Source organism: Chiloscyllium plagiosum, chromosome 10 (assembly GCF_004010195.1).
Source record: "Chiloscyllium plagiosum isolate BGI_BamShark_2017 chromosome 10, ASM401019v2, whole genome shotgun sequence".
NCBI lineage: Eukaryota > Metazoa > Chordata > Chondrichthyes > Orectolobiformes > Hemiscylliidae > Chiloscyllium > Chiloscyllium plagiosum.
In genome coordinates, this window is record NC_057719.1 from 40,200,677 (window position 1) to 40,219,252 (window position 18,576).

The following is an 18,576-nucleotide window of genomic DNA, read 5'->3' on the forward strand; positions in this document are numbered from 1 at the left end:
AATTAATTTTAGGGCAAAACAGCTACAGTGTAATTGAAGGCCATCATAGGATTCAGAGATATGAACAAATGAATGTTATATCAGAATCTGAAAAATCAGTCAGCCAGTCACAGGACAGCAACAATAGCTGCAGAGTTGAACGGGTTGTAAATTAGACAAAGTTACAACAACATTTAAACAACTGTAATGTACATCAACGTTTCAGCAACTGGAATGATAAAGTAAAACACGTCCAGTCGGTTTCGTCATTCATAAAGGTAAAGGCTGACTTTGACCTAATCTTTATTAATTTTTATCTATATACCTTAATCCTGTTGGTTAATGATTACAATTAGTTGTAAAATTAATCTGAATTATTTATTATTAATTGTTGTTTATGAATAAGAGTTTCAAACTATAACACCCTTTTCGTGTGTAAACTATCTCTTCGTTCCTGAAAGACTCGATTCGAAAAAGTACTGTCGATGCTGGAAATCTTAAATAGAAATAAAAGAAATGCTGAAATAACTCAGCAAGTGAGGCAACACCTGTCGACAGAAAAGCAGCGTTAACATTTTTTAAGCTCCACTTCTCTTGCAGAAATGCTGCTCGACCTATCGGGGTGTTTTTTTTTAGCATTTTCTGTTTCTATATCCTGACCCCTTCATCCTATGACTGAAGGTTACTGTGCACATTATAGAGATGGGTGTGTAGATAATTGAAGGGATGGTATACATGAAAGAAGCAGTGTTACTGAATACTGTATTGCTGAATGCCTGTGGTCTGATTGGCTGAGCCTACACCACCTCCTTTTGCTTCTCCTGGCTGGTTCCTCAGTCTGGTTTTGTTCCGATGGTGAAGAAGTTCACTGTCCTGAGTTCCGGCTCCAGTTGAAACATTTCCTCCCTTTCCAGCGCGCTGTCCAACACCAGGCTCGACCTGCTGGACTTGGAAAGCTCTCCTGCCCGCGATGTCTCGTCCACTTGTACCTGTTCAGGAACAGAAACGCCAACGCCGATTGGTGGACAACCCAAATGAGGTACATGTTCTGGTGATAAACACCGGAGGGACTATGACCATGGATTACCAAGATAATGGTGAGTGAGAATATTACAGTCAGAGAAAGTCCACAAGGACACATCCAGAACAGGAACACATCAGCCTTGAGATGTTTCTCCCTAAAACATCCTTAATTCCATATTCTACGAGAAATCCAAAAGTGAATCTGGGATTTGATGGCATTTTTCATGATTTTTTTAATGGGGCAGTGGTCATTGAAAACAGACGTAGATAGTAGACATTCGTTACTTAAAGGTAAAGAATAAACTAACGGGTAGAATGAGGTGACTTTATCACAATATCCTTTAGTGTCTTATTGATGAGGTCACATTGCTGTCAGCCGTGAAATGATGGGAAGACCCTCAGTGTGGATAGGAAGTCAGTTAGACATAGGTCTCCTGATTGAGTTAATAGCTCAGCTTTCAGAGTTCATGAGGAGATCCTAGAACTTGCTCAGATACCTTAAACATAGTTTTCTTTAAGACAATCCTTTATTGAATGAGAGCGAGAGAGAGAGCGCGAGAGAGAGAGAGCATTGCTTCTTTGCCAGCCTGTGCACAACAGGACAACTTTTCAAGTGGCTAAACAGAAACAGAAAGAGCAGAAGCTGCTGTGAGGCAACAAAACTGTACAGATCCAGTAGTGGTTTCCAACTCTGTTTGCCCAATCAATAAAGTCATAAAACTCCACCCTTAAATCTTTGTAAAAGCTTTTCTCTCAGTAACTTGGCTTTTTAAAAACAACAATCCCCAGTTCTTTTGACTTTCTAGTTCCAAGAAGTCACATGGTGAACTGTCTGCAAACCAGAAATTGTCCAAACCTCCCTTCTTTTCCAAGTCTCATAATCCACAAATAATCATGTGTTTCTTACATGGTGCAAAAATTTATGAGAATGGTTTTCAAAGGCATCAGTAATTTCAATAAAATGGAGAAACTGGGTTACTTCTCATTAGCAAAGGGAGATTCAGATGGTCCATGAATGATTGATGATAGTAAAGATACATAGGTGATGAGCATTGTTTGAATAAGGATTGACAACATGTATAAAGAGAGTCAGAAAGGGTCTTGTGGTGGACTGGTTGTGTCCCTATCTCTGAACCATACATCTACACTCAAGTTCGACTTCAGGATTCGATGGCCAGAGAGCTGTGTCATCCATTCAAACAGGTTGATTAAGATAATCTTTTCATAAAGAAAGTCAGTTGAAACACTATGTTAGTGGATAGGAAGTAGAGACCTGAAATGTTGCAGTCTGTGAATAAACATACTAACAAGGAAAAGATTTGCATCCTGTTTCTACTTCATCGTGTAGCTTGGATCTATTTAACATGGTAGCAGAGAATAATGTCTAAAAGTCAAGATTGGAAACTGAGAAGAATTTTATTTTGGACAACAGATTGTAATCAGACTTACTTTTGAGAGGAATGGTTGAAAGTACATGCAAAGTGTGAGAGTATGATTTTTGACCAATGTCCTGTAAGTCTGAAACCTATGACCAATGGAACAGTGAAATAGATTGATGGATGTGGATTATGTCCTTACTGAAGGAAAAACAATTGGACTTAGCACTGTCATTTCCTAGCTAAAGTGGAATCAGATATAAAGTATCTATGAAGCTTAATGCTGATCAGTTGATCACTGTCTTCCTTTGTGGACAGATTTCAAACTGCCCTCTCTTCTTTGCAGTCTCCTTCTCCTTTCTCTCTTACAGCTACCACACCTTCTCAGCCACATTGAAGTCTTCCTCTTTCCCACCACTCCATTTTAGCTTTCCTCTGTCTGCCACATCCCCTTTGTAAACTGCCTCCTTTTCTCTCTCAGTTGTCAGGAATCCTCATTCTTTCAACACCCCTGACTCTACATCCAACATCTTGCAGACCTCTATCTCCCTAGGCTTTCCCCCCACTACACCTTTTGCAACTTCTTTGTCTCCACTGGTCCACTCGACATCTGCATCTTTCCCTAGTCCATTTGAAGAACTCCATATCTCCCCAGCTCCATTGCAGACACCCCTGTCTGCATCCCAATTAACTGGTGACCTCTCCTTCCCAGTTGATTTGCAGCATCCTTTATTCCCTCTAACCTGCTTGTGGCCTACCTCTCTTTCACAGTCCGATTACTACTGTCTGTCTCTTAAACCTTTGCAATCCCCTCAACCCTTGGCCTTTTGCAGCCTTCCTTTACCCTTAACCTCCACAAAAGCAAAATGGTAGCTGTACATCCACCCCTAGTGGCAAAATGACTGCTCCTGTCTGTGGCAGGGGTCTGTGCTGGGGCTTCAACTTTTACAATTTACATCAATAATATAATTAAGAGAAGAGGAAGCATGGTAAGTAAATCTGCAGATGACAGAAAGAAACATAAGAAAGTATGTTATGAAGAAGAGTTTGTCGGTGGATATGGATAAATTTGAATGGGCAAAAATCTGACAGATAGTATATAATATGGAAGTTGTTCAATTTAGCAGAAAAAATAAGAAAGCACAGTTGTACTTAAACAGAGAAAACACTGTGGCATTCTGAGGTGTAGAAGGATTTAATTGTTCCATTGCATGTCACAAAAAATTAATATGTAGTTTCAAGACACAATCAAGAAGATTAATGAGGTGTTTCTATTTACTCTGAGAGCAACTGAACAGAAAAATAAAAATGTTATGTTTCAGTTACACAGGGCATCAGTAAGACTCTGTCTCAAATATGATGTACAGTTTATCAAAAGAAGGACACAAATGTATTGGAATCAATTCAGAAATGGTTTACGAGATTGACACATGGAATGAGCACGTTTCCTTACAAAGTCTAGAGAGGTTGGGCTTATTTTCACTGGAGTTTATCACAGTAAGGAATGATTTGATTGTGGGTCAGCCTACAACAAAGAAATGATGGTTTAAAAGTAAGGTTTGTCCTTTCAGGACAGAAATGAATTTTTTTTTGTCCGCGGTATTGTGTAACCTTGGAATCCTTTGCCTCAGAAAGCAGTAGAGGCTGTGTCATTAATTGTTTATTGGGACTGAGGTAGATGGATTCTTGTTATGCAGAGATTTAAAGGTTATTGGGGCATAAAGGTCATCAATATGGATTTCAGAGTACATACAAATCAGCCATGATCTTAGTGAATGAGGGAACAGGATTGAAGGACCAAATGGTCTATTTATACTCCTGGACCTGCTCCCCTCTGCCCCATTTCCATATTACTGGCACTTACCTTTCTAATTGCTCATTGCTTCTCCTACATTCACTGCTGATAGGTTCACTAGTGGACCTATCAACTTCAAGGTTAGGAGAAGATCACTTTGTGATTTGAAAAACAATTCCTTATCTTTTCCTTCCATTCAACTTACAGGGTGGAGCAATTATTTTCTGATTGGTGACCCCAGTGAGTGGATATTCCAGATGATCTCCCTCTCCCTTGAAAATGAGTTGGGCTGGGTCTTGCTACAAGTATAGCACTAGATGTTCTTAGAATGGCAACAATATGAATAAGCTGATGTATAAATTCAGATTTTTTTTCAGTTAAAACTATAAAGAATGAGTTGATCATTTCTACTGTGTGTTTAAAAATCTTTGAAGCTATGTTCTCTGGGAATTGATTTTATCCCAATGTCAATCTTCATTTCTTTCTTACTAAACTTCTATTTTGATTCACTGTTAAAACAAAGACTGCAACATTGTGTGCTTGTGTTTTAGTAAAAGAACACTTTGGTTAAAAAAATAAATAAATTAGGCCTATCCAGCAAGTTTCCTTCTGAAAATCTACTTGTTAGGTACGAACATCAACTGGGCATTTTCCCATAACAGTTGGATCATGATATTGTTTACTAAGGAACATTGTTGAACTATTAATAGAAGTAGAGATAATGAATATGATTTGCCCGGCCAGGTGTCTTGCACTCCAATTGCTAACATTCGGTGTGCTATAGAGGAAGTTGTGTTATTTTCCAAAGTTCCTTAGATGGAGTAGGTGGGCAACAGAAGGCACCAGAGGGTTGAACAGTGGCAACAGTGAAACTTATATTCACGAAAGTGTATCACTATGCTTCCAGTAGTGAGAGATCAGTCAGTTTAACATCTATGGTGGTTGAAGTTTTAGAAACAGTAATCTGGGAAATGTGAGAATCTTTGAAAGGCTGCAGAAAAGATTGACTTGACTGGTTCCATGGCTGATGGGTTACAGACTTGAGGTTATGAGTAAGAGATGCAGGGAAAGATGTAGAAAAGCCTTTTATTCAATGAGTTATAATGGTCAAAAGGTCATCACTTATGAGAATAGTGCAAGCAAAGACAATGATTTTAAGGTAGATTTTCTGGCCACCTGAAAGAAATGAACTTTCAAGGCTATGCAGGTAGAGCAGGGGAACGGAACTCATTGGATTGAACTGACAGAAAGATGGCAGGATCTTAATGGGCTGCATGGACATCTGTACATGAATGACTTAATACGGTAAGAATTTCTTACGTTAACATTCCAGATGTGTCTGCGTTTAGTTGATTTATCAATGACCTTCCTCCCTTCATAAGCTTAGGAGATGGAGATACTCACCGATGACTGCAGTGGTAAGTTTTGTTTGTAACTCCTCAAATACTTAAACTGTCCATGTCCACATGCTGCAAGACTCATTCAACATTCAAGCTCAGCCGAGTGATGGTGAGTTACATTCAAACTCTATCTTGTTTGTCTGTATTATATGCTCACCATCTTTTTCCTTCGGGAATTGAAAGAATTGTTGGAAGGATTATCAGATTGATTGATTATTAACCTGTTTAAACTGGATCATGAAATCTCCTCCTGTTGCCAGCAAGTAACAGGGCATTCTGACTCAGAGGCAAGGGTGCTACCAAATGATCCACAAAATCTACCATACAATTCTCAGGTGATAATCAACAAACAATAGCATTGTCACCTTAATTTCACATTTAAAGATATTACAACCTAAGTCCCTTGCCACCAATATCCTGGGCATCACCATTTGCCTGCAACTGAATTGGACTGGCCACATAAATTAATAAAACAGGTCAGCTCTTGAGACTCTCCAAAGCACCTGTACCTCCCACAAGGCATGAATCAGGAATGCATGCCATTTTTCCACTAGCCCAGAGTGGTAAAGATTCAATCATACTTGAAGCTTATTACCATCCTGGAAAGAGAAATCTACTTGATCATTTCTATGACTTTTCAAAGTATACCAATTAGCTATTTCCTAGATCTGATGTCAGAAACACATCTGTGGTAATTTTGAACAAAAAATAATTAAAAATTACTTGATACAATAGCACAAATTGCATGATGCCCAAGTTTAGGCTTGGAGAATATAAAGGTCAAATTCTATATAATTAGTTACTTTGCAATAAAAAAAGATTGCCCATTGTGTCTGATCCCATCAGATTCCCAATCACAATGCTAATTTTAGACGTATGAACCTGACAATTTGAATTTAATGAAGGTTGCTATTATGTGAGATGTAAAAGTGGTTCCACCAAATCTTTTGGATTTCTCACTCAGCAGTTACCCCCAGCTTACTTGTGATACAGGAGTTACAATGCGAGTAATCCATATTTATATATTTTGTTTTATTGAGACATCTATGACTTTTACACTAATGGAGTAAAGAATGCTTTGTTCCAATGCATGAAGTGACTACATTTTAAAGTAATTGATATTGTTAAAATTCAAGTTGTTCAACATTGAGTGTGATGCTGTACTTTCATCACTGGAGCATGGCTTCAAATACTCCTCCCCAGTAGCTAGGAATAAAGTCTGTCTGTTTTTAAATATTGCTGATGAATTGTTCTTATGATTTCTGTCCTGCTGATCTTGATATGCATGACTGCAATATGTCCTGACAAGACACGTTGATAAAATTTAGAATTAGACTCCCTACTGTGTGCAAACAGGCCCTTCGGCCCAACAAGTCCACACCGACCCTCTGAGCAGTATTCCACCCAGACCCATTCCCCTACACTTACCCCTGACTCATGCACCTAACCTATACATCCCTGAGCACTACAGGTAATTTAGCATGGCCAGTTCACCTAACCTGCGCATCTTTGGATTGTAGGAGGAAAGTGGAGCACCCGGAGAAAACCTATGCAGACATGGGGAGAATGTGCAAACTCCACACAGTCGTCCGAGGCTGGAATCAAACTTGGGCCCCTGGTGCTGTGAGGCAGCAGTGGTAACCACCGAGCTACTGTGCTGCCCCAAAATAGAACTGTAAAATTAATAGGGAGCTTTAATGTATGGATCTTAGTGCAATTTGAAGTGATTAACTGCTTGAAAATTACATCACTTGCACATTATCAAGAATTTATTTAATAGCCTTGTGTTTTAAAGAAATAAATATGAAGTGAATAAATACACCAATTCCAAACTGAATACTTCTGTGTACATCATCAAGAAAGATAATCATTATCATATTGCTAAAGGTAACTGCCTGATGAAGAAAATAAGTTTGGTATTTGGTTATAAGTATGTACTTTTGTTTCTCTTGTTTTAGTACTTGTGCCACAACCAAATGCCCTTGTCAAAATCCTTAAAAAAATGACAATGCTGCATGATGAAGAATATGCTCAAAATTCCAAGCTTTACGACTATTATGGCTCACCAGCAAACACTTTTGTTCTTCCGTAAGTAATTCTTTCCTGAATTATATAAACTAAGCTGCATTTTTAACCCCCTTTCTGGTCTGAAGTGTAATTGTAGAGGGACTAAGAAAACATGAGCATCCATTAGTACATCAGTCTAATGTTATCTTTGGTGCTACGAATGTTCACAAGGGTGAGACGCAGGTGGGACAGCACAATGTCTAGGTTGGTATTTAGCCCAACTTCAAATGCCAGATCTCTGATTCTTCTTGGTTCCCATTAGTCCTGTGGAAGACTTTGTACAACACCAGTTTCTCCCTTAGATGACCCCCAGAGCTTGTGGAGTCGAAAGCAGCGTTTCATCCAGTTGATTTGACCTGCCTCTGTTCCTGCTCCAGACAGGGAGCCCACTCTTCATATCAGTTAAGGGCTCACTTCAGAAATATTTGCAATCTTAATCTGTTTCACAACTGTGGTGGAATGGAATGTCTCCTTTCTCTTTGGCAAAAGTTCAGCCCTTAGAAATATAGACACTGATTTCAGATTTTATTAGGATAACGTTGAATTAAGTTTCACTCTGATTAGTCACTGCAGCTGATATTTGTTATGAATAGGTGATGGGGGTGATTAAATCCTCTTTTAACTCCATCTTCGTTGGTCACAACAAAGATTTTTATCTCTTTCTTAGGAAATTGCTATCATACTTGCATTAAAGTTAACCATATAAAAATGAAAGTGAGTCAATTTCAAGCTTTTCTTGAGTAAAATAAAGATGAATTTTATTGCTTACTACACTAAGAAAATAAGTTTTTAAAAAATCATCAAAAATCACACAGAAATACAGGTAATAAGCTTAGAAAGAACAGGAGAATGTCTGCAGACAAATACAGGCATTTTGCAGTTTAATATTTTTAGAATCCTTTATCTGTATGGGTGAAACCCAATCTTTTAACTGTTGTCCTATTTCTTCAGGAATAGCAAAGCTTACAGAGGTTAAACAATGACATCTTCTATAACCATATAAATAGTAAAAGAGTGGATAACGAGGAGTGGGCTGATTAGAGACCAAAAAGGGAGGCAATGGTCATGGATGAGGTGTTAAGTGAGTACTTTGTATGCCTCTTTACCAAAAAGGACAATTCTGCCCAGGCCATGTGACAACAGCGGAAGCTATCACTAGAAGGGAACAAAATTAAAAAGGAAGATGTTGTGGATAAATGTCGCATTTCAAGTTGACAAGGCACTGGGATTGGATGGGATGCATCCACGTGTTTTGAAGGAAATGAGAGTAGGAACTATGAGGCAGAATCCTTCAGCCTCTCCTGGAATTGGGGCAAGTGTCAGAAGACGGAGGAATTGCAAACATTATGGACTTGTTCAAGAAAGGTTGTAAGGATAATCCGAGCAATTACACACCAGTTAATTTAGCTTTGGTAGTGGGGAACTTCTTGACATAAATATTTAGGATAGACATAGTGGTCACATGAAAATGGGCGAGTTGATAGAAATAGTCAGCATGGATTTCGAAAGGGGAAATCATATTTAACAAACTTGGTGGCACGGTGGCTCAGTGGCTAGTACTGCTACCTCACAGTGCCAGAGAATCAGGTTCAATCCCAGCCTTGGGCAACTGTCTGTGTGGAGTTTGCACATTCTCCCCATGTCTGCATGACGTCCTCTGTGGCAGATAAAGTTCAATGCAGAGAAGTGTGAGGTGATAGAAAGAACATTGAAAATCAGTAGAAAATAGAAGCTACTGGTCTAAAAGGGGTGCAGGAACAGAGAGACCTTAAGCACAATAATTAAAAGTGGTAGGACAGGTGGAGAGAGCAATTAATAAAGCATGTAGTGTCCTTAGCTTCATAAATAGGGGCATAGAGTACAAGAATGAATACATGATGTTAAACTTAGAGAGGAGAATTATTAGACCATAGATTATTGTTACAGTTTTGGGTGCCACATTAAAGGAAGCATGCAAATACATTGGAGAAAATGCAGAAGCACTTGACAAGAAATTTACAGAAATGAGGGACTTCAGTTATGAGGATACATTGAAGAAGTTAGGATTGATCTTCTGAGAATAAGGCTGAGGGGAGATTTTATTGAGGTTTTCAAAATCTTATTTCAAAAGCAGGCTGGATATAGTAGATAGGGACAAGGTGTTCCTGCTTTTAAAAGATAAGAGGACATAGACATAAGGTGATGAACAAATGAAACAAAAGTGATATGAGAAAAAAAAACTTATCTCACAGTGAGTAGAGAGCTACATGGAACAGTGGTGTAGGCAGGTTCAACTAAGACATTCGAGAGGACATTGAATGATTATTTGGATAAAAATTTGGAAGGGGAAAAAAGCACTAAATTAGCACAAGGTAATGATGCTTATTTAACGAGCAGGAGTAGGCATAATGGGCCTTCTTCTGCACTATTAATTCTGTGATTCTGCTTAATTCTAATGAGTGATAATCAGCTTCATTTTAGAGTCTATCACTATAGCATGCAAGTAGAATTAATACAACAGTATTACATTAATCCAGTTGTTACAGTCAAATTGCAAATTTGTAAAGCATCTTGAATGTTATAGTTATATCCCAAGGTATTTCACAGATGCACTACAAATGAGACTGCAAGATGCATAAAATGACATTAGTGAAGAGGGACAAATTTCTGGCCTAATTGGAAAATTTTAGAATGACAGGCAACAATCTTTTAATGTCTAGAGCAATTAAATCTTGTCTTAAGTCTGTTTTGCACATTGAAACCCCATGGAGTTTGTGACATTTACACTCACACTGGAATTGCCTGGGCTAATGCTAGAATTGCCTGGGAAGTTTACGCTTTCAACCAGGGACTGAGTTCAGTGTCAGAGACATCGGCCAAATCTGTGGGACTTACATGCATACTCGCCCTAGCAAAAAATGGAGGAAGTGTTGGAAATTTTCAAAAGTATTAAGACAGACAATTCCCAAGGACCTGATGGGATCTATTCCAGAATACTGAGGGGGGCAAGGGATGAAATTTCAGGAGTGAGCAATGGTCCCAGAGTACTCAGGAATAGCCAATGTTGAAGAAGGGCAAAAGAGATAATAGGGAAATTACAGGTCCGTGAGCCTTACATCTGTGTTAGGGAAATTATTGGAGAAGACGTTTAGGGACAGGATTTACTCACATTTGAAAAACTATTGACTTATTAGCAAAAGGTGGAACAGCTTTGTATAGGGAGATAATGTCTCACAAACTTGATTGAGTTCTTGAGCAAGTTACAAAGATGATTTATGAGGCCAGGATGGTAAATCCTGTCCATATGGACTTGAGCAAGGCCTTTCACAATGTTCTTCTTGGCATGCTGTTAAGGAAGTTGAAGTCGAATTGGTGAGCTGGTAAGATGGATACAGAACTGGCTTGGTCATACAAGACAGAGATAGTGGTAGAAGGATGTTTTTCTGACTGGAGGCCTGTGATTAGTGGTGTTACACAGGGGTCAGTGTTGGACCCTTGTTGTTTTTAATACATGTAAATGATTTAGAAAAGAATGTAGGTAGCCTGATTACTAAGTCTGTGGATGACACAAAAGTTTGGGAAGCTGCAGATTGTGAAGAGAATTGCCGGAGAATACAGTAGGATATAGATAGGCTGGACACTTGAGTGGAGAAATGACAGATGGAATTTAATTCAGAAGAATGCAAGGTCTAAGGCAGAAGGGAAATATATTCTAAATGGCAGAACCCTTGGAAGCATGAACAGCAGATAGATCTAGGTGCACAGGTCCACAATTCACTGAAAATAGTAACACAAGTGGATAAGATCAAGAAGACATATGGCTTGCTTGCCTTCATCGATTGGCACTTAGAGTACAAACATTAGCAAGTCATATTGTAGCTGTGTAGAACTTCAGTTAAGCCACATTTGGAATATTGCTTACAGTTCTGGTTGCTGCATTACGAGAAAGATGTGGAGGCTTTGGAGAGGTTCAGTAAAAGTTTACCAAGGTGTTGCCCGGTTCGGAAGGTATTAACTAAGAGCAGAGATTGGTTTGTTTTCACCTGAACGTCGGAGGCTGAGGGGTGACCTGATAGAAGTTTACACAGTTATGAGAGGTATGGATAGAATGGATAGCTAGAGTCTTTTTCCCAAGGTAGGAATGTCAATTACTAGGGGATGTTGATTTAAGGTAAAAGGGGAAAGTTTAAAGGAGATGTGAGAGACAAGTTTATTTAAACACAGAGAATGCTAAGTACCTGGAATGTGCTGCCAGAAGGGTGGTAGAAGCAGATGGAATATCAACTTTTAAGATCCTGTACTGTACTGTTCTTTGTTCTTTAAATTTTACGCTGGTTAATTCAGTTATTAGCTAGTGTAACTGACCTGAGCATCACAACTGATCCTCAAAATCCTTACTTAACCTAACCTCCAATCTAATTTACTGCTCACCCCACCATTCTGCAATCTGACCCAACTGCCCACTCATCCTGACCATCCACCTGATTATACACCAAACAAGACTTGACATGCCACCCAACCTAAGTATTCAGCTGATTGCCTACCGACCCCACTAAGCCCTGGACCTGACTGTCCAATTGACCTGACTTTCCATGTCACTGACATGACTACCTTGTCAACTTACTCATCTACCCACTGACTCACTCATTCACTTACTAACCCAAAATGATTCACTAAAATACTTGTGATCTGAATATGACAGCTAGTGCTGTTAAATGGTACATCTCTCTCCCTTTATCTCTCCTGTGCTTGATAGACTATCCTGGATTGCCTATACTGACCCCTTTCTTCTTCAGCTGGTATCATAGGTCCTGCCTGAAAAATGGGCAGTACCACTGGGATGCAGAAAACTTCATGAGCAGTGGCAATCTGTAAATAACTCATGGCCCAGATCTTACTGACAGCACCTAGCACTGCATCTGAAAATAAAGAAATCTGCAAACAGCCCCAATGGAAGGGACCAAAAGACAAGCTTTCTCATCTAAAAACTTTTACAACAACAGTCAAATCCAAAATCAACTCAAAGTAAGCATGAATGAACAGACCAATGGTGTTTCAACAATTGTAGTAAATATCACTTTAAATAGTCAATATGTCAAAGACTATTCTTACAAATTTCTCAGGATCAATCCTACTACATATCATGAGTAACCTTAAAGTTTTTTTAAACTTTACTGCTGTATGTAGGATCTTTCACAGTACTTGGCCTTCAAGTCTCTTTTACTGATATCTTGACCTATTTTTTCCCCTAATCAATCTGTTCAGAGATGTTATTACATACCTCTGGATTGGAAGTGACTTGAACCCAGACCATTGGGTTCAGGGACGGGGAAACTACCAGTGCACTACAAGGGGACCCCCTATACTGATAGCTTTACTCCATCCAAGATCACAAGCTATGATTAACATCAATAAGGGACACCACAGCATACCCTTTTTTTCTTGATTATGGCAGTCTTAACGGTGTAGCTTTTCAGGGCTACTTTTCAACTCATCAGCTTACCTCTGGTGAAAATTACAAGGGCTGTAGGTGCTCCGCTGGATGGGCCAAATTTATTAGTGAACCCTAGTTGCCCTTGAGAAGGCAGTGGTGAACCGCCTTCTTGAGCTGCGACAGTCCTTTTGATGTAGGTACACCGACAATGCTGTTAGTGAGGGAATTCCAGGTCTTGATGCAATGATACTCAGGGAAAGCTGAGATATTTTCAAGTCAGGATGATGAGTGATTTGGAGGGGAACCTGAAATTAGTGGTGTTCCCATGTATCTTCTCCTCTTGTCCTAGATGGTGGTAGTTGCTGATTTGGAAGATGCTGTCTAAGGAACCTTAGTGAATTTCTGCAGTGTATCTTATAGATAGTCCACACTGCTACTATGGAGCATTGGCTATGGGGGGAACGGATGTTCATGGATGTGATGCCAATCAAGTAAGCTGCTTTGTCCTGGATGAGCTCAAGCTTCTTGAATGTTGCTGGAGCTGTACTAATCTGGCCAAGTAGGGAGTATTTCAGCACACACCAGTCTTGTGTCTTATAGTTGTGGTGATTTTGGGAGTCATAGAGTCATAGACATGTACAGCATGGAAACAGACCCTTTGGTCCAAAGGTGAGTTCTGTATCAAAGTCCCCAACCTTGTATTTATATGCTAATCATGTTCAGTTTCTGTACAATTGTAAACCCCAGGATCTTGATAGTAGTGGATTCAGCGTTCAGTGAAAGCTAAGAGATTATGTTAGATTCTCTCTTATTGGAAATTGTAATTACCTGGCATTTGTGTGGTACAGATGTCATTTGTCATGTGTCAGCCTAAGCCTAGATATTGTTCAGAGCTGAAAATGTGTTGCTGGAAAAGCGCAGCAGGTCAGGCAGCATCCAAGGAACAGGAGAATCGACATTTCGGGCATAAGCCCTTCTTCAGGCCCTTATGCCCGAAACGTCGATTCTCCTGTTCCCTGGATGCTGCCTGACCTGCTGCGCTTTTCCAGCAACACATTTTCAGCTCTGATCTCCAGCATCTGCAGTCCTCACTTTCTCCTCTAGATATTGTTCAGGTCTTGCTACATTTTGACGTGGACCTCAGAAGTTGAGAATGATGTCAAACATTGTGCAATAATTAGTAAAAAAAAGTTGTCCTGTGGCTTTATGATGGTAGGATGGCCTCATGATAAACTGAACTGTATAAACACATGGATGGTAATGGAATAGTGTAGGTTAGATGGGCTTCAGATTGGTTTCATAGGTCGGCGCAACATTGAGGGCCAAAGGGCCTATGCTGCGCCTGTAATGTTCTATGTTCTAATAACCAAGTTTGCAAGTTAAATGTCAGTCATCATCTAACTGGTGCATTCTCCATGGCATTGCCTCTACCAATCAGAGTCTACGTACTAACTAATCAGGACTCTCTTCTCATACAGTATCTGTTGTTTTCACTTTTATATCTGTATTCTTCCAAATTGTCCTATTAAGTGCCAGATAAAAAGCATCAGTGTAATTTTTCAGCAGATTCTGTGCTACGGTTTAGCATGTCTAAATTACTTACACCAAGTTTTAGTGCCCATTAATTTAACTCACGCATTTCTTCACAAAGAGCTACAGGAATTTTCCTGCTTAAGAAAAAACTTGATTCTTTTCATGGCGAGCTCTGCTTGCTTATTCTAAATGCTACAAGTTCTGAGTTCAGATGCCTTGATTCTGACCCAGATTAGAAGTTTTGGACTATGGTTTCATGGTGATGAAGAAGCACACCAAATCTCATTGACAATGAAATTAGGTAGGATTTTCAGATATATTTCTTGATAAGGAAGATATGTTGCATGTGTGAGATAAAACAAAGATTAATTAATGACTTGTTTGTTGGCATTGAGTAGGTTAAAATTGTAAGGTTTTTTATTCTGTTCACAGTTTATCAAAGACAAATAAAAGGATTGTATATACTGTGTTGGAGCATTTGCCTCAGCTGGACTCTTGTAACATGACCACAGAGAATTGGTCTAAAATTGTGAATGATATAGAGGTGAGTTGAGACTTGGGTCAAGCATCTAACTTTAGAGGATTTTAAAGATCAATTAAAAAGCCTACGCAAGCAAAATGATAAAGGCCTGAAATCCCTCGTGTGAGGGAGAGTATTTCGGACAGATTTCTTGCCATTGGATGTGAATTTTGGGCCTGAATTTTATTTCTGCCCTAGTTGAATTTTTCTCTCTGAAAGCCTTAATGACTGAAGGACGGGATCTCTCAATTTTGCAATTACTCTTTCATTGCATCAGTAGTTTTTGGCAATGGTGGTGGAGAGTGTTGCTAAACTAACCTGGGAGTTCTATTGTTACTTGCTAGTTTTGGTTCTGGTGGATCCCATAAGTAGTAATGGGGCCATGATTTCTGTATTAGGCTTTCCATCAAAGGTAACCCATCGCAGAGCAATCAATAATCTTTAGGTTGGTAGGAAGTTACCAATTTTAGGCACCTTTGTTTTTATCAATTAGAATAAAGCTGCTGAGCCACAAAATCATTAAAGATTCCAAAACTCATATTTATCTTTGTACTCTGAACATTCGATTCCACCTTTGCTTACGATAATTATTTTGAAGTTAATGATCCAGTATCAATAGGAGCAAATAAGACCAAGCTTAGAACTCGGTGGGATGATAGGGAAGTAATTGCTGGGCCTCTTACTGAAATATTTGTATCATCAATACTCACAGATGAGGTGCCAGAAAACTGGAGGTTGGCTAACATGGTGCCACTGTTTAAGAAAGGTGGTAAGGACAAGCCAGGGAACTATAGACCAGTGAGCCTGATGTCGGTGGTGGGCAACTTGTTGGAGGGAAACCTGGGGTACAGGAAGTACATGTATTTGGAAAGGCAAGGACTGATTAGGGATAGTCAACATGGCTATGTGCGTGGGAAATCATGTCATACAAACTTGACTGAGTTATTTGAAGAAGTAACAAAGAGGATTGATGAGGGCAGAGCGGTAGATGTGACCTATATGGAGTTCAGTAAGGCATTCGATAAGGTTCCCCATGGGAGACTGGTTAGCAAGGTTAGATCTCAGAATACAGGGAAAACTAGCCATTTGGATACAGAACTGGCTCAAAGGTAGAAAACAGAGGGTGGTGGTGGAAGGTTGATTTTCAGGCAGGAGACCTATGACCAATGGAGTGCCACACCAAGGATTGGTGCTAGGTCCACTACTTTTCATCATTTATATAAATGATTTGGATGTGAGCATAAGAGGTACAGTTAGTAAGTTTGCAGATGACACCAAAATTGGAGGTATAGTGGACAGCGAAGAGGGTTACCTCAGATTATAACGGGATCTTGATCAGATGGGCCAATGGGCTGAGAAGTGGCAGATGGAGTTGAATTCAGATAAATGTGAGGTGCTGCATTTTGGGAAAGCAAATCTTAGCAGGACTTATACACTTAATGTTAAGGTCCTAGGGAGCGCTGCTGAACAAAGAGACCTTGGAATGCAGGTTCATAGCTCCTTGAAAGTGGAATCGCAGGTAGATAGGATAGTGAAGAAGGCTTTTGGTATGCTTTCCTTTATTGGTCAGAGTATTGAGTACAGAAGTTGGGAGGTCATGTTGCGGCTGTACAGGACATTGGTTGCGTCACTGTTGAATATTGCATGCAATTCTGGTCTCCTTCTTATCGGAAAGATGTCGTGAAACTCCAAAGGACTCAGAAAAGATTTGCAAGGATGTTGCCAGGGTTGGATGATTTGAGCTATCTGGAGAGTTTGAACAGGTCAGGGCTGTTTTCTCTGGAGCGTCGGAGGCTGAGGAATGACCTTATAGAGGTTTACAAAATCATTAGGGACATTGATAGGGTAAATTATCAAAGTATTTTCCCTGGGGTGGCGGAGTCCAGCACTAGAGAGCATAAGTTTAGGGTGAGAGGGGAAAGATATAAAAGAGACCTAAGGGGCAACTTTTTCACGCAGAGGATGGTATATGTATGGAATGAGCTGCCAGAGGATGTGGTGGAGGATAGCACAATTGCAACATTTAAAAGGCACTTGGATGGGTATATGAGTAGGAAAGGTTTGGAGGGATATGGGCCAGGTGCTGGCAGGTGGGACTAGATTGGGTTGGGATATCTGATCCGCATGAATGGGTTGGACCGAAGGGTCTGTTTCCATGCTGTATATCTCTTTGACTCTATAAGCAGCTTTTCTGAAATGTACATAGTGTACTGAGATCTTGTCCACAGGACCAATTTCAGTGAGATTTTATGTCTGGAGTCTATTGCATCATTTCTTTTTTTGGATACCCATCCAAATGCCTCTTAAATGTTGCAATTGTACCAGCCTCCACCACATCCTCTGGCAGCTCATTCCATACACATACCACCCTCTGCATGAAAAGGTTGCCCCTTAGGTCTCTTTTATATCTTTCCCCTCTCTCACCCTAAACTATGCCCTCTAGTTCTGGACTCCCCGACCCCAGGGAAAAGATTTTGCCTATTTACCCTATCCGTGCCCCTCATAATTTTGTAAACCTCTATAAGGTCACCCCTCAGCCTCCGACGCTCCGGGGAAAACAGCCCTAGCCTGTTCAACCTCGCCCTATAGCTCAAATCTTCTAACCCTGGCAACATCCTTGTAAATCTTTTCTGAACCCTTTCAGGTTTTACAACATCTTTCCGATAGGAAGGAGACCAGAATTGCACACAATATTCCAACAGTGGCCTAACCAATGTCCTTTACAGCCGCAACATGACTTCCCAACTCCTGTACTCAATACTCTGACCAATAAAGGAAAACATACCAAACACCTTCTTCACTATCCTATCTACCTGCGGCTCCACTTTCAAGGAACTATGAACCTGCACTCCAAGGTCTCTTTGTTCAGCAACACTCTCCAGGACCTTACCATTAAGTGTACAAGTCCTGCTAAGATTTGCTTTCCCAAAATGTTTAATTACTTTAGTTGCAGTGATCACATTTTAGTACTATATTGGCTACATAATGCTTTCTATTGAAGATACAAAGAACAGCACAGGAAGCCTGAGCTACACATGTGCCTTTCTAAACTAACGGTTTTTTGTCTCTATGCAGTCCACTTATTGCCTGTCTATTCATGTATCTGTCAAAATGCCTCTTAAATGTTGTTATTGTATCTGCTTCCACCACCTTCTCTGGCAATGCATTCCAGGCATTTAACACCCTATGTGTAAAAAACCTTATCTTTCACACCTCCTTTAACTTTCCCCCTTTTACTGTAAACCCACCTCCCCTAGCAATTGACATTTTTACCCTGGGAAAAAGACTCCAACTATGTGTTCTATTCATGCCTCTCAAAATTTTGTTAACCTCTATCTGGTTGTAGCCCACCCCATCAACTCCCTCCAGCACCCAAAGTTCAAGTAAAAATAAACCAAGTTTGTCCAATCTCTCCTTATAACTAATACCCTCAAAATCAGGCAACATCCTGGTAAACTATTTCTGTGTCC

At 39.8% G+C, this 18,576-nt stretch overlaps 1 protein-coding gene across 1 annotated transcript in view; it reads left to right on the plus strand.

Moving 5' to 3' along the window:
• Nucleotides 1-791: 791 nt before the first annotated feature.
• Nucleotides 792-18,576, plus strand: part of LOC122553554 (60 kDa lysophospholipase-like) — a 115,708-nt gene continuing 97,923 nt past the window's right edge. The window contains exons 1-3 of the mRNA XM_043697527.1: nt 792-1,076; nt 7,532-7,661; nt 15,019-15,130. Of these exons, the coding sequence (XP_043553462.1) occupies nt 950-1,076; nt 7,532-7,661; nt 15,019-15,130 (369 nt within the window). The 5' untranslated portion in view covers nt 792-949. The remainder of the gene's footprint in view (nt 1,077-7,531; nt 7,662-15,018; nt 15,131-18,576) is intronic.